This window comes from Bufo bufo, chromosome 5 (genome assembly GCF_905171765.1).
Source record: "Bufo bufo chromosome 5, aBufBuf1.1, whole genome shotgun sequence".
In the NCBI taxonomy this organism is placed as follows: Eukaryota; Metazoa; Chordata; class Amphibia; order Anura; family Bufonidae; genus Bufo; species Bufo bufo.
The window spans coordinates 482,042,977-482,060,029 of record NC_053393.1 but is presented as its reverse complement, the minus strand read 5'-3'; the positions used below and the strand labels follow the sequence as shown (position 1 = coordinate 482,060,029).

At 45.1% G+C, this 17,053-nt stretch overlaps 1 protein-coding gene across 1 annotated transcript in view; it reads right to left on the bottom strand.

The window, feature by feature from the left end:
- The window catches only part of RNF32 (ring finger protein 32), a 36,147-nt gene extending 27,515 nt beyond the window's left edge, over positions 1-8,632 (bottom strand). Inside the window, exons 1-3 of the mRNA XM_040432828.1 lie at positions 8,611-8,632; positions 6,767-6,862; positions 712-979 (exon numbers count right to left, since the gene is read on the bottom strand). Of these exons, the coding sequence (XP_040288762.1) occupies positions 712-979; positions 6,767-6,838 (340 nt within the window). The 5' untranslated portion in view covers positions 6,839-6,862; positions 8,611-8,632. The remainder of the gene's footprint in view (positions 1-711; positions 980-6,766; positions 6,863-8,610) is intronic.
- Positions 8,633-17,053: the final 8,421 nt, after the last annotated feature.

The window sequence follows — 17,053 nt, the reverse complement described above, 5'->3', positions numbered from 1 at the left end:
ATTAAATTTGAAAACTGCAATGCAGGTCAATTTCTATACAGAAAAAAGCATCTAAGTGTACATGAGATTAGTATTATCTCATACACTTACTGGTACTGTGTTACCTGCGGTTTTTCTGCACAAGAACCTATGCGGGGGAAAAACGCACATATTCCGCAACATGCGCAGGTGGCCTAACTGGAGTTAATAGGTCACCCCAATTACAGCCACTGCAGAGCCGGTCTGCTAAGACCCAGCAGCTCCTCCAGTTACTTATGGATCAAGTGATTGCCGGGACAGGAGCAGGAAGCGTTATAGCTTCTTCCTGGACTGTATACATGACGTTCAACAATCAGGAAGGGAGGGACGTCTTGCCTTTACTACCTGGCGTCCATCTGTCTCTTACAACCAGCTGTCCAATCCTGCAGATGCGTACTGAGCAAGGACATTCAGAGCTATATGCGGACCCACTAGACGTTTGTAAGTAGTTATACTACAGTACAATGGAGACAGCCACAAACATTTCACTGCCACTTCTCCTCTTTAGCGGGCTAAATGGGGAAGCATTCCCCTGAATCTGCACGTTTTAAACACACATGGCTTACATAAATGTCCCAGATAGGACAACACTTTATTTGAGTACTATAATCTTGCAATGGGCCAGAAAAGGTTGTGCACTTCTGGCCTAAAGTAATATTATACACCCATATAGAACAGTTAACAGTGACTTACCCAATGTGAGTTTTGGACCAAGTGGGTCAAGAACGTATTCCTCCTCTGTAGGACTGACGGTGACTTTTTCTTTTTGTTTCCTATTAATCCCAGTATCAACAACAGGTCTGACCATTTTTCTGTCCACGCCTCGGAACCCGGACGTCTTCGCACTCTTGATTCCTTTACAAGGATCAGCCAATGAGAGATGCTGAAGTTGGAGAGTTTTTAAAATGTGATCTTGTAAAGCTACGGCAGTCAGAATGATAGGCTGTCCACTATCTTGATTCTAAAAGAAAAAAATTTAATGTGATAAATTAATATAAGAAGACAAGAGTAGCCCTAACGGTAAAATCCTCTCCTTGAGAGTGGCTCTGCATAACAGATAGTAAAAGATTGTCCTAAATGTCGAGTCTCGCAAGCACATAGCAACGACTAAGAGTGCTCCACTTTTCCTACACAGAACTACCATAGAGATTTGTAAAAATGTACCAGAAGTTGCATTTTAAGGCCACGTAGTGTCTGGCATTGGCACAATTTTGCATGTTCTATCTTTTTTGCAGGGCTGAGGAACGGACATACGGATGAGGAGAGCAAACGGTGTGCTGTCCGCATTTTTGGCGGACCCATTGAAATGAATGGATCCCCATCCTATCTGCAAAAATTGGATGTAGACCAAAAATACGGTTGTGTGAATGGGACCTAAAGAGGATATACAAGGTTATTAAAGACATGGCTGCTTTTTTTTAAAAACGGTGCCGATGCCAGACACAACACAGCTTCTGAATAGTATTGCAGCTCAGCGCCATACCCTTCAATGTAGTTGAGCTGCAGTACCAGACACAGCCCATGGACAGGTTAGATGGGCCAAATGGTTCTTATCTGCCGACACATTCTATGTTTCTATGGTGCTCCATATTTTTCCAGTGCCACCTGGCTCAGTAGCCCTATGATAACAAGAGCTAGGAAGCGTTGTCATTGTCATACAGACATAGATGCTCTTCCTTACACGAGTCCAGTAACTTCAATCTTTGATTACTTGAAACAAAACCATATTACTTACCCGTAATTTCCTTTTCATGAATCCTCCATGACGGCATACCATGAGAGATGACCTGCCTCCAACCAGGTACGGACAGGAAGATAAATTTGACCCTCCTCCGGCTCCTCCTCAGTGTCTTTTCTTTTTTTCATTCACACCAACACATACCTCCACCTATATACTATCCTACACTTATATATCTATAAAAAAAATATATAATTTTTTTTTTGGGGAAGGGGGACCTATGCCGTCATGGAGGATGCATGAAAAGTAAATTACCGGTACTGTAAGTAATATGGTTTTTCCCTTTCATCCTCCATGACGGCATACCATGAGATATAACAGATTAATCTTGTTCAGGGAGGGACTATGGCCTACAATACCTTCCAACCAAAGGAAAGCTCCTGACTAGCCCTAGTAGTGTTTAGTAAACGTATAAGGGCTTGACCATGTCACTGCCCTACAGATCTGCTCTAACGAAGCGCTTGCTCTTTCGGCCTAGGATGTTGCGACAGATTTTGTAGAGTGAGCTGTGAACGACTATGGAGGAGATACCCCTAAAGGCTTATAGGATTCCAATATGGCCATTTTTATCCATCTGGACAAAGAATTCTTTGTGGCTTTGTGTGCCCCACTGAACTGCACAAACAAGTAATCAGTTTTCCTAAAGGACTTCATGGTCTCTAAGTAGTACAAGATAGCTCTACGTACATCCAATCTGTGAAATTTCTCCTCTCCATCTGATTTTGGATCTGGACAATAAGATGGAACAACAATCTCCTCCTGTCTGTGAAAATTAGATACCACCTTAGGAAGGAAAGAATTGTCCATTCTAAAAACAATCGTGTCTGGAAAGACCATGGAAAATGGTTCCACTATTTTGAGAGCCTGGATCTCACTTACTCTACGTGCTGAGGTAATTGCTACTAAAAATAGGGTTTTTAGGACAACATATTTTAGTGAGGTCTCTGAAAAGGGTTCAAAGGGGAAATTCGTCAGGCCTGACAGAACTGAATTAAGATCCCAGGGAGGAACAGTAGGTCTTAAGAAGGGCCTTAATCTATCTGCCCCTTTCAAAAAACGGATAACCCATGGATGGTCCGCAATATTTTCATCAAACACTGAACTCAATGCCTACACATGTACCTTTAGGGTATTTGGACGCAACCCTTTTTCAAATCCTGTTTGCAAGAATCCAAAAATTGCCTGAATGGAGAATCTCTGAGAGGAGTTCCCCGACTGATTACACCAACCACAGAATCTTTTCCAGATTTTGGAATAAATCTTGGAAGTAACTTCCTTCCTGCTGGCTGACATGGTGTCAATTATGGCGTCCGATAAGCCTTTGGACCTCAATGTTACCCTCTCAGGTTCCAAGCTGCAAGATGTAGTCTTTCCGCTTTGGGATGATAGACTGGACCCTGTGACAACAGATCTTGACTCCATGGAAGAACCCACGGGCTCTGGATTGACAAGAGCTTCAGCAGAGGGAACCACAGCTTTTTTGGCCACAGAGGAGCTATTAAATTCACATGTGCCTTGTCTATGCGGATCTTTTTTAGCACCTTGGAAATCAACTGAAGAGAGGAAAGGCGTACGCCAGCTGAAAGTCCCATTTTTGCGACAGCGCGTCTACTCCTATATTCCCATCTGAGGAATTTAGGGAAAATTATTTTGTTAGTTTTGTGTTTTCTGCTGAAGCAAACAGATCCACTAGGGGAGTACCCCATAATTCTGTTATCTGGAAAAACACTTCCTTTTTTAGGCTCCATTCTGTTGACCTTAGATAATTTCTGCTTAAAGGGAGTCTTTCACGCCGATTCACTGTATTAACCTAATAACAGACTTATGTCCACGGCATCCCCCCTATTAAAACTGTGCTTACCGTATGTTGCTTGCTATCATCGTTCTGCCGAAAAACACTTTTAATCCATATGCAAATTAGGCTGTGAAGGTGCCCAGGGGCGGCGTTACAATGGCCGCTGCCCAGGCCCCTGGGTCATTTTCATACGAATCCAGTCCCCCTCTGCCGCGTCTGCCCGCCCTTGGTCTCTGCTCTAACCTCCCTCCTCCCGTCCGTAATCCCGAGCATGCGCCGATAACCGCGATATCGGCATGTGCGCACTGAATGACCACAGTCTGGCCGGGGCATCACAGTTTACCGTGCGCATGCGCCGGCCTAACTTACGTTCTTGCCGTGATCACAGCGCATCACGGCAAGAACGTAAGTTAGGCCGGGGCTGGCACATGCGCACGGTAAACTGTGATGCCCCGGCCAGACTGTGGTCATTCAATGCGCACACGCCGATATCGCGGTTATCGCCGCATGCTCGGGATTACGGACAGGAGGAGGGAGGTTAGAGCAGAGACTAAGGGCGGGCAGACGCGGCAGAGGGGGACTGGATTCGTATGAAAATGACCCAGGGGCCTGGGCAGCGGCCATTGTAACGCCGCCCCTGGGCACCTTCACAGCCTAATTTGCATATGGACCACTGTCCTTCTCTATTGGATCTTTTGGACTGGAAGGAACTACCTTTTTTGACCCTCCGAAAGGGAAATTTTCTTTTATTTGTATCATTAGGAAGTCCGAAGCCTTCTCTAAAATATTTTCTAAATCCTGGCCAAACATAAATTTCCCGTGAAAGGGCAAACTACATAGTTTCATCTTGGAGCTGATGTCACTCGATTTCAACCAACTGGCCACTACTGCTAGAACCGAGGTTCTTGCTGCTATTCTGACCGATTCTGCTGTGGAATCAGACAGAAAGTCCACCGCTTTTAGTAAGAGGGTAAAGGAATCTTTTAGGGAGTCATAAGTTGCCCCTTCTTTCAGAAGTGACTCCAACTGTGATAACCATCTTTTTAGGGATCTAGAAACGGATGTGGCAGATAAATTTCACATAGAAGAGAACAGGCAGCTCTCACTTACTCCCCTTTGCCATGAGCACGGAACCAGCTCCTGGACACGGCTGACTTTTATATTCCAAAATAAAAAGTAGAGTCCAGCTCAATCTTGTAGCAAAGAGGAATACTTTATTAAAGCGATAAAAACTTCCTGTACATGACCATGGGTGTCATGAGTAAGGACCGAAAACTAAAGGTCTGAAACGCGTAGACGAGACTGTCCTGTACAGGAAGTTTTTATCGCTTCAATAAAGTATTTCTCTTTGTTACAAGATTGAGCTGGACTCTACTTTTTGTTTTGACAGCTAAATTTGGTTTGAATAAAGCTGTTGAGGCCTCCCAGGTTTTCTTTAAACTTGAATCGTTTTTTTTGTCCATGGGATCTTTAAGGGACCCCATGTCCTCAAAAGGAAGGGCATTTGCCTCTTTGACTAATTTTGATAGGAAAACATCTACCTTTGGACAAGATGAAAACAACGCCTCATCCTCCTGGCTGGAAGGCGACGTCTCATCATTTTTGGAACAAATAACTTTCTATCTGGAGCCTTCCATTCTCTGTTTATTAGCTACTGCATATTTTTGTGGACTGGAAAAACTCTCCTTTTCTTTTGTTCTAGTCCACTAAACATTTGATCTTGCACAGACCTCTGGATATTTTTGTCTGAGAGATCCATGGTCGCCCTGACGGCCTTAATTAACTCCTTAGTATCCTCAGAGGAGAACAAAAACCTTTTAAATTCTGAATCAGACCCAGAAGAATCAGAGGAAACAAGACCTTCTGAATCCGATTCCTGATCTGACTCTGAAGATGATAAACTAGAGTAACTTATTTTTGGTTCCCTATGTTTTGAGGTGGATGCACCAGGGGTAGGCATAGGATTTTCAGACAGGGCTGCCCGCATTTCTTCCCTGATTACGTCTCTTAATTTCTCTCTAATAGACGGAACCAAATCTTTTGCCATATTTGAAGTACATTTCCTTGCAGAGTTTTTTAGTATATGAATCAGGTAATTTTACTGAACATATAACACATTTTTTTGTTTTTTTTTACTAGGCTTAGCTCTCTGAGCCCCATCCTTATCACTCTGCACGCATACAGGAAGAGAAGGAGGTACAAGCAAAAGTAAAAATATACAGCATTCTCCCCAAGAGACTTTCATGAACTTACAATAGTTGGCCCCGTGAGGTCTCCATTTGGACTATACCTGGCTCAGACATGTTTGTCGTTTTTCTACCTCTGACCCCTTTAAATAATCTTACCTGCAGACCTCAGATTAGAGGGTGACATCCGCCATGATCCTGCGCGCCAATTCTAGCTCCGCCCCCTCAGCATGCGTTCCACAGACTGGAAGTACCTCTTGGAACGCACGTGGAGTGCACCCGACTTCTGGTGACATCATCGCAAGCGCCGAAGCTATCGGGCTGCGATGCGGAGCTTGAACATGACCGGAGGGACTCCTTGAGTGTCCGATCCACACATGGACCTCCACGCCCGACGCGCAGAGCGGAAGGTAAGGAGCAGGGATGTCCATGGTTATCAGCACCTCAAATACCCAACTAGGGCATGGGTGCTGCCTGCTTCCCTCATGTGGAAGGCATTTTTTCCTTCTTATCCGCCTGTGCCCTGCTTTAAACAGAGCGCGGCCTCACTGCAAGCGCCATGAGGATAATCTGTCTCCACCTGGAGGGACAGGAAGACACTGAGGAGGAGCCGGCGGAGGGTCAAATTTATCTTCCTGTCCCTACCTGGTTGGAGGCAGGTCATCTCTCATGGTATGCCGTCATGGAGGATGAAGGGGAAAATATGGGATATTTATTTTATTTTTTCATATTTCATATTTTGATAGTTCTTCTTTAAAAGCTGACACAGTATCAAACTTAAGAAAATAACTAAAAGTAGATCACCCCTTTAAGGAACGATTTGCTGGGAGGCCCCGGGATCTGGACACGTTATTCAAATAAAGTCGAGTATGGAGGTCAAATAGCATCATACTGATTATTATCTCTAAAGAAGAAGTCAGAAACTCTTCAACCCTTGTAAAAAAAACTAGCAGACAGAAAGCGGCGCGCAGTGTCATCGTTGTAAATGAATAGTGACGTGTGTGGGAGCGATTTTATTGTGGAATATACCTTTGAAGCTTTTGTTACATTGGAAACTGAAACAGATGCTCTGCTCGGCCTTGAACTTAAATGATGAGCCATTCTGTGTCCAAAGGAGAAGAAGACCTGCAGCAAAAGACAACATTACCCAATGCAAACTTCTTTTGTACTGCAGTCAATCATTAACAATATGTTTCCCATGCTATAAAACCCGAGAGCGCTAAAATACATAAAACAAGATGACAGGCTTGGCCAAAGAACTCATAGGGCCCAGCAGAAAACGAGCCCTGCTGACTACTGGGAATTCTGCTATAAGTTACATAATTCTGGCTACATGCAGCCACCACTAGGGGGAGCTAACTACATATGGATTTATCCAGCTTGTATTGTCCTCACTGTATGTAAGCAGCAGTGGATGCAGGACTAGGACAGTGTTAGGAAAGCAGTTCAGTGCTGGCCCCCACAGTAGTCGCATGTCATGCCACTATAGTAGATATGCCATTGCAAGATACAGAACAGGCTGTGGCAAAACATTGATACAGATATGCCGTTGAAAGGATATATTAGGGGATGGTTAAGGCAGTAATTTCCTAAATAACCTGTCATTAGGGATTTTCAAATCCTGGATTATCCTTAGGGTACGGCCAAACGGTTTCTGAACGCAGATTTGGAAGCCAAAATTAGGAGTGGATCATTAAAGGAGAGAACGTATAAAGGACAGATACGACTTCCTCCTTTTTTTTTTTATTCACTCCTGGTTTTGCCTTCCAAAACTGCATCAGGAAAGCCGAATGTGTGGTCGTACCCTTAGGATAGACCACCAATATATGAACAGTGGCACTTGTTCTTCTGATCATTAGGTGGTCCAATCAGACCCTCACCGATCAAACAGTAAGGGCCTTAATGAAATCAGTACAAACGTCACTTATTCTAAGCGGATCCTCTATCCAGGCAATGAGATCTAGCAAAAAAGGAAACGGACATGTCTTCTTGGCCATCTCGAATAGTAATTTGGGAGAGCAGCTCGTGCTCCATGACCTGCAACACCTCCAAAATGTTTGGCCCTGCTCCATAATATTAAAGGGTTCTGCTGGAACCCCTTTTCATAGGTGCAGGGGTTTAAAAAACAAATTCACCAGTGTTTCCAGTCTCTTCTCCTCTGCTTCCAGACTCCACTGGATCCAAAGTGGCCTCAGCGGTGGCAGTGGTCACGTACCATGCCTGCACATGCCACCTCTGAGGCCTCTGACTGGCCGGCATGTCGCTTTTCCAGTCCAGCGGGGACTGGAAGTGGTGGAGAAGGGAGCATGGCACCGGAACCAGAGAGCTGCTGACAGCCCCTGTACATATAAAAAGGGTCCAGTGTAGTCCAATCACTCTCTCCATCCCAGTACGGTAAGAACCTGCGGACATTAAACCCTCCTCCACCCGCCTTACTTTATCCCCATTTATCTTCTGCCCTACTTACTACCTGCAGATGGGTCTTCTACAGCCAGCATCGGAGGTAGCTCCAATCCCAACCGTTAACTCTTTGAATACCACATGATCAAAGAGGATTTCCCCCTCTGATTGGGTCCCAGTGATCTGATCGGAGGCTGGGTAAGCCCTGGGGACCTAGACTGTAAATTCGGTAATCCTGCTGTTAGAGCACACTGGTGTCGTCCTAACCAAAGCCTGGGCCATAGAGATGCAGGGGTATGCTAATACATCAATTCTGTAAGACAGGAATTCCTTAATGGGATAAAAAAAAAAGTCATAAAAACAGTTTAGATGGAAAAAAAGCGCAAAAAATTAAAAAAAAGTTACATTTTCATACCTTTTATTGCACATACATGACATAAATGTGAAAAAAAACAAAAAACAACGACACTTACGTATTAGGTATCCACACCTGAAGGCATCCGTTTTTTGCGGATCCGCAATTTTCAACGGTCGTGTGCATGAGCCCTAACTGCCACAGCTTCTAGCAGAACATATGGCTGGAGGCAGTGGACGATTTAAACTGAGCACGCTCAAGACAGATTAGGCTACTTTCACACCTGCGTTCGGAGCGGATCCGTCTGGTATCTGCACAGACGGATCCGCACCTATAATGCAAACGATGGGATCCGTTAAGAACGGATCCGTTTGCATTATGAAGAACAAAGTCAAAACGGATCCGTCCTGACTTACATTAAAAGTCAATGGGGGACGGATCCGTTTTCAATTGCACCATATTGTGTCAATGAAAACGGATCCGCCCCCATTGACTTACATTGTAAGTCAGGACGGATCCGTTTGGCAGCGTTTTGGTGTCCGCCTCCAGAGCGGAATAGAGGCTGAACAGAGCCAAACTGATGCATTCTGAGCGGATCCGCATCCATTCAGAATGCATTGGGGCTGAACTGATCCGTTTTGGGCCGCTTGTGAGATCCTTGAAACGGATCTCACAAACGGAAAACAAAACGCCAGTGTGAAAGTAACCTAAAAAAAACTAAGGAAAAGAACCAACAGCAGGTGGCGCTGTACAGATAGATTGTAGTGAATAGCTCAGCGGCTGTACTACATGCAACTACAACAGTATTCCGATCCAGGTGCTGGTTTGGAAAAATGTAGAATATGTTTTGTGACACAGTCCCATAAAGGGGTTAAAACCCCTCTTGCTGTTAGGCTAGGTCTACAGATAGGGCACAACTACACGGCAACATTTGTCGCACCAATGTCGTGCGACAATTTTTATAATGATAGTCTGTGGTGTCGCACCGCAACATGCGACATGCTGTGACTGCGACGCGACCGTCGCAGAAAAATCCATCTCGAATAGATTTTTTGCGACTGTCGCGTCGCAGTATGTCGCGACACCACAGACTATTATTATAAAAATTGTCGCGCGACAAATGTCGTGTAGACCTAGCCTTAGGCTACATTCACATGAACGTATTTTGTTTCCGTGTCAGTTCCGTTTTTTTTGCGGATAGGATGCGGACCCATTCTTTTCAATAGGTCTGCAAAAAATGCGGACTGCACGCCGTGTGCTGTCCGCATCCGTATGTCCGTTCCGTAGCCCCGCCAAAAAAGATAGAACATGTCCTATTCTTGTCCGTTTTGCTGACAAGGACAGGCATGGTTACAATGGATCCACACAAAAAAAAAAAACGGATGACATATGGAATGTGATCCACACGGTGGGGTGAACGGAACCTTATTTTGTGTAGATGACGCATTTCACGCCGGGAATGCTGGGTGTCGCTTCACCTTCATGATATATTCTAGTCCTTCCAGGTCAAATGTGACACAGGACGCGGGATCCCCTTGTAGCGATAAGATGTTTGTACATATTGTACGATATGTGGGGGCCTCCCGACTACCCCCTGTGGGGGATATCTGCCAGAAATGGGGAGCAGGCATGTTGGATCTTCTGTTCTTTCCGGAGATAAGCGGCTGTCAGGAAGAGATCTGGCGGCTGCTTATCCCCCTCTCTCCTAAGTAATATATACTGTTGGACTGACATGAGCAGGAACCATTTGGGGGGAGGTCGGAGATTTTACATGTAAATGACAAATGTACTGAATAATCTGCGCAGACACTAAGAAATGGGAGATTCCAGCTCTGAAGCCAGCAGGATAATGAGTGCCGCTCAGGATCAGACTCGCCCTACTTCAGAAGTGGACATCACCTCAAATTCTACCTGCCTTTTGGGAGAGTTGTAGCTTCAGCGCACTCTATGCATAATTATCATAGAGACTGGAAGACAGCAGCTGGAGGGGGAGTATGGACGGCGCCGAGAGCCGCGGAGCTTACAGCTGATATTTCGGTACACTACACTGACTATGACGGGAAAGGACACACTAAGCGGTTTTTCCCAAAACCCACCTCTTTTCCAGGCAGCGTCGCGTCGCCGTCGCTAGGCAACCGAAACGGAAAAGGCGGGCTCCAAACACTGATTGCTAAGCAACCGACCCCCAGCAGGAAAAGGCGGGCTCCAAACATTGACATTGGCTAAACCTCGGTAGCCCCGCCCATAACCGAGCCTGCTCTCCTCACTGCCTGTTCCCGCCTTTTCTGTTCTGTCCGGCGGCACGGGCACATAGCTGCTGCATGGGCTCTACCTCAGGCTCAGCTGCTGTGTCACATTCCTCTGTGCTGCTGTTCCTCGGCTTTATCCTGCTTTCTGCATTTACTTAACATATGTGAATAAATCTTGTTTTCTAAATTCTCATTATTTCTGAAAATAAATTTCCAAGACTGAAGCCCAATTTATGAACTGACGTATCATGCACAACTTCCATTAACCCATTCATTTTCTATCTTTGCGTTTTTCTTTTTTTACTACCTGCCTTCCCAAAGCCATAACTTTTTTTATTTTTCTGTTCACATAGCCGTATGAAAGCTCCTTTTTTTTGCGGGACAAGTTGTACTTTCTAATGGCTCCATTTGCTGTTGCATACAATGTAGTGGGAAGCTGGAAAAAATTCCAAATGGGGTGGAATTGGGGAAAAAAAATAATGCAATTCCTCCAGTTTTATAACTTTTGTCGGCGATCCCTATATTGTAAAACTTACCTGTGACCTTTTAGTACAATTACAACAATAACATACTTATACACTTTTTCTTGTGCTTTAATACTGAAAAAAAAAATATATACTTTAAAAAAAAAAAAAAAAGTAATTTTTCATTGCCATACCGAGCTGTGTAGGGGCTCATGTGTTGCAGGATGATCTGTAGTTTTTACTGATATCATTTTGGTATCACCATTGACAAACATTACATGAAATGTCGCTTCGCACACGTCGCCGTGTAGCCGTACCCTTAGGCCGCCTACACACGAGACCCACGCACATAAGATCCGATTTCAGTGCAGATTTATGTGCGTTTCTGCACCATATCTGCAAATATTGCAGATTTTGGTGTGGATCAGATATGGTTTTGCCGCAGATCTCACCCTTCAATGGAAAAGGGTGAAATCCACAGATAACTCCCGCAGCTTCCATAACTCCCATTAGGGCTGAAACGATTACTAATTAGACACAAAAAAATGCTCCATGCAATTTTTTTGCATTGAGGATTCGTTTGTGTCATGTGACCACGGAGCGGGAGTGAAGCGCTTGCTATTAACTCACCCGCCGGCCTGCACCGCGCTGCACTTTCTTCCTGACACTTTGTCAGGTCATAGTGCACGTAAGCGCGCGCTATGCCCCGACGCTGTGTGACGTCAGGACATCAGTGCAGCGCACAGAGAAGAAGGTGGAGCGGCCCCCATACAGGAAAGGTAAGTACTGTCGCTGGGGACATGGCTAGGAGGGGGAGATGGTGGCACTGGGGGGCAGTTAATGGCGCATGCTTGTGGCACTGGGGGGCGGTTGATGGCACTGGGGGGCGAGGTGGTGGCACCTGGGAGCAAGCTGGTGGCACTGGGGAGCAGTTGGGGGCGCAAGCTGGTGGCACTGGGGGGCAGCTGATGGCACTGGGGTGAGGAAGAGCTGAAGGCACTGGGGGGAACAAAGGGTGTTGGGGTCTGATGAGTTTTTATAAAGGAAAACAGCCTATTAATTCATGTTTTCTTATTAGATTACTCGATTAATCGTAAAAAATAATCAATAGAATACTCGATTTCTAAAATTGTTTACTGCAGCCCTAACTCCCATGGGGGATGACTGTGATTGGTGGTGGTATCAGAACATATCTATGAAGTAGACGTTGAGCAGGACCACTGCCGCTCCCTCCATCTCTGTGGGACTGCCGATGAGAAGATGACTACAGTCAGGGGTGCACCTACCCTTTCTGCTGCCTGAGGCGAAAACTGAAAGGACGCCCCCCCCCCCCCCCTCCCCAATGCCAATTTCTTAACCTAACCCCTTCCCTTCAGCACATGGCCCTTCGGCTGCCCCCCTCTTGCCCCTACCAGGTTCTGCCTGAGGCGATCGCCTTAAGTGGCCTCATTGGCCGTGCACCCCTGACTACAGTGCTTGACTACCCTGGCAGTCCCATACAGGGGGGCACAGTGCATGCTTGACTGCCACTCCAGGGGTTAGGGAGGACCCAACCCCTATTCTCATATGGGTGAGGATCCTAGTGGTTGATCGTCCACCAAAAGGACACTTTCCCCTTATGCTGTGAATGGGTTTACGTTTTGGAACAACCCCTTTAATAAAATCCCAAAAGAGAAAAAACACGGTCGGCACTACTATGCGGTATGGTGTAGATGACTATCTCTCAGCGTCCATGCAAAAAATCGAGTGGTGCTCTGCCTAGATAAATAGCTGAATGTCATCAACGGTAGAAGAAAAAGAGAAAAACAAGGCGGCACTCACCGAATCTTCGTTAAATCGTGGCTTTATTCGGTTTCAAACATAGCGGGTGCGGGTCACATAAAGCAGAAAGAAAGGCAACAGCCGTTCCGCGCTACAACAGTGCTTTGTCCAGCCTTTAATAAAATCGTACCAACTTTTACCACCCAACAATTGGAGATTTTAACCAAAGAGGCATTTGTTTGATTGACTCGGTGAAATGCAAAAGTCGCCTATTAATGTGTTGCTATATATTATTCCTGGTCACATAGCCACTTAAAGAAAATTTGTCATCCCCTGTGAAACCCTCCCCCTACCCACTTACCTCCCTTATACTGTTATTACAACCATGTAGGTGACTAGGTAAGTAGATTAAACATTCCCAGGTTGTCAAGTAGCAGCATAACTCAGGAAACAAAGTTTTAATATGTTAAACTTGATATGATAATGAGATGCTAAGAGTCCAGCAGGCGTTGAAGTGTCCTGGGCACTTGGCTGTAGACCCCTTTGCTCTGGAGCAGTCCTCTCTGTCTTGGGGGAGCCATCACTAGGAGTTGGAAATCAAGGAGCCTGTATACTGTACTTGTTCTCAATGCAGATGTGTCCTGCACACTAATGAAGATACAAGGTGTTGATGGCAGGGCCGTCTTTAATATTGATTGTACCCTGGGCAAGAGGGAGAACACAAGTGCCGCTGCTGCATTCAAGGGTCCATACTTTATTAACTAAGTAGCAGGACATGTAGGGCATACATGGGGGATGTCCCTGCACTTACTATTATTTCTGAGTGCGCTCCGTTGCGCCGCTGTGGTCCCCGTTACATTCTCCCGCGCTGTATGCTAAGTAACAGTATCGGAGCACCAGGGAGGAGACATCAGCTTTTCTCTCTGGGCGTTCCTTCTCCCTGTAGTGTCCAATCGCAGCGCCGAACGTCACAGCCAGGGAGAAAAAAAAACTCACCTCCCTGGCTGTGACGTTCAGCTACTGTGACAACACAAATGGATTTTTATCAGTTAAGCTACTGTGACATCATGAGTAGCTTTTAGTCAGTTGAGCTGCTGTGACATCACAATTAGATTTCTGTGAAGTACACTATTATGACATCACAGGTGAGCTTCAGTCAGGTAAGCTACTGTGGTATCACAGGTGGGTTCCCATCAGTTAAGCTACTGTGACATCATAACTGGATTTCAGTCAGGTGAGCTGCTATGACATCATAAGTATGTTTCCATCAAGTAAGCTACAGTGACATCACAAGTGTTTCTGGCACATAAGTTGTTGTGACATCACTAATGTCTTTTAGTCAGGTAAATAGTTCTGATATAACAAGCATAGGTTTATTAGAGATCGGCCATGTCTAACTAATCTATTTAGTTGCTATGAGGAGGTAAGTTCTAGACTTGAGAGTGGTGAGTCAATGGATGTCATATATCTTCCCTTCTCCAAAGCATTTGACACTGTACCACATAAAAGGTTAGTATATAAAATGAGAATGCTCGGACTGGGAGAAAACGTCTGTATGTGGATAAGTAACTGGCTCAATGATAGAAAACAGAGGGTGGTTATTAACGGTACACATTCAGATTGGGTCACTGTCACTAGTGGAGTACCTCAGGGGTCAGTATTGGACCCTATCCTCTTCAATATATTTATTAATGATCTTGTAGAAGGCTTGCACAGTCAAATATACATTTTTTCAGATGACACTAAACTGTGTAAAGTAATTAACATTGAAGCGGACAGTATACTACTACAGAGGGATCTGGATAGATTGGAGGCTTGGGCAGATAAGTGGCAGATGAGGTTTAACACTGACAAATGTAAAGTTAGGCACATGGGAAGGAATAATGCAAGTCACCTGTACATACTAAATGATAAAAGACTGGGTAACACTGACATGGAAAAGGATCTAGGAATTTTAATAAACAGCAAACTAAGCTGCAGAAACCAGTGCCAGGCAGCTGCTGCCAAGGCCAATAAGATAATGGGTTGCATCAAAAGGGGCATAGATGCCCGTGATGAGAACATAGTCCTACCACTTTACAAATCACTAGTCAGACCACACATAGAGTACTGTGTACAGTTCTGGGCTCCTGTGAACAAGGCAGACATAGCAGAGCTGGAGAGGGTTCAGAGGAGGGCAACTAAAGTAATGACTGGAATGGGGCAACTACAGTACCCTGAAAGATTATCAAAATTAGGTTTATTCAGTTTAGAACAAAGATGACTGAGGGGAGATGTAATACCTATGTATAAATGTATCAGGGGTCAGTACAGAGATCTCTCCCATCATCTATTTATCCCCAGGACTGTGACTGTGACGAGGGGACATCCTCTGCGTCTGGCGGAAAGAAGGTTTGTACACAAACATAGAAGAGGATTCTTTACGGTAAGGGTACTTTCACACTAGCGTTATTCTTTTCCGGCATAGAGTTCCGTTAAAAGGGCTCTATGCTGGAAAATAATTTATCCCAATGCATTCTGAATGGATAGAAATCCGTTCAGTTTGCATCAGTATGCCTTCCGTTCAGTCACTGTCAGTCGTTTTGGCCGGACATAATACCGCAGCATGCTGTCGTATTATGTCCGTCCAAAATGCCTGATCAGTCGCCGGAATTCCCATTGACTTGCATTAGTGCTGGATCTGGCATTGCAAAACAACTGAAGGACGGATCCGTCCTTCCGGTCTGTGCATGTGCAGACCGGGAAAACTGTAAAAAAGACTGCAAGACGGATCCGTCCATCCGCATGACAAGCGGAGAGACGGATCTGTTCTTGCAATGCACCCGGATCTGTCTACAAATGCTGTCAGTTGTCACACTGATCAGCGGATCCGGCAGGCAGCTCCGACGACGGAACTGCCTTCCGGATCACACTAACGCTAGTGTGAAAGTACCCTAAGAGCAGTGAGACTATGGAACTCTCTGCCTGAGGAGGTGGTGATGGTGAGTACACTAAAAGAGTTCAAGAGGGGCCTGGATGTATTTCTGGAGTGTAATAATATTACAGGCTATAGCTACTAGAGAGGGGTCGTAGATCCAGGGAGTTATTCTGATTGCCTGATTGGAGTCGGGAAGGAATTTTTCCCCCTAAAATGAGGAAAATTGGCTTCTACTTCATGGTTTATTTTTGCCTTCCTCTATCTCAGCTTTGCAGGATGACAGGGCGAACTCGATGGACAGATTTATTTTTTCAGCGTAATAAACTGTGTTTCTATGTTACTATGTTATAAGAAAATCATTGTTAGACAGGAGCTGTCACCTCTCCTGACATGTCCGTTTTAGTGACTACTTGCATTCCTCATGTGAGAACAATTCTGGAGCATCTATTCTTATGACTCCATGTTGTGCCATTACTTCTAGAAGGTATGGGTGCATTGCCAGCGGTCTGCAATAAAGGTCCATCAATTAATTCATACCTTCTAGAAGGAATAATGTAAATGGCACAACATGGAGTCATAAGAATAGATGCTCTAGAACTGTTATTACATGGGGAATGCAAGCAGTCACTAAAACAGACATGTCAGGAGAGGTGACAGCTCCTCTTCAAGGCTTTGTAACATCACAAGGGTGTTTCCATCAGACAGACTCCTGTGACATTATAAGTCAATGTACTGTTCTTGCTCAGGGGGACTCTGTTGTTGGCCCCTGGTTCCAATGGTAATACAATTTCTGTACTGTCATGCCTTAATCAGATTCAAACAATATACATATCATAGTAACATGGTAACATAGTTTGTAAGGCTGAAAAAAGCCCTCTGTCCATCCAGTCCAGCCTGTTATCCTGCAGGTTGATCAAGAGGAAGGCAATTTTACTCACTTTAGGGGGGAAAATTCCTTCCCGACTCCAATCAGGCAATCAGAATAAAGCCTCATTCACACGTCCGTGCTCAAATCCGTGAGCAGGTGGTCAGTGATGCATCCGTGAAGCTGTCCGTGAAAGATCCGTGTTGGGTCCGTGTGTCCGTTTTTTGCTGTCTGTGTTGCATCTTTGTTTCATTGACAGCTGAAAAATAATTTTCAAAGCATGTCTTCCTAATGATCCATGAAAC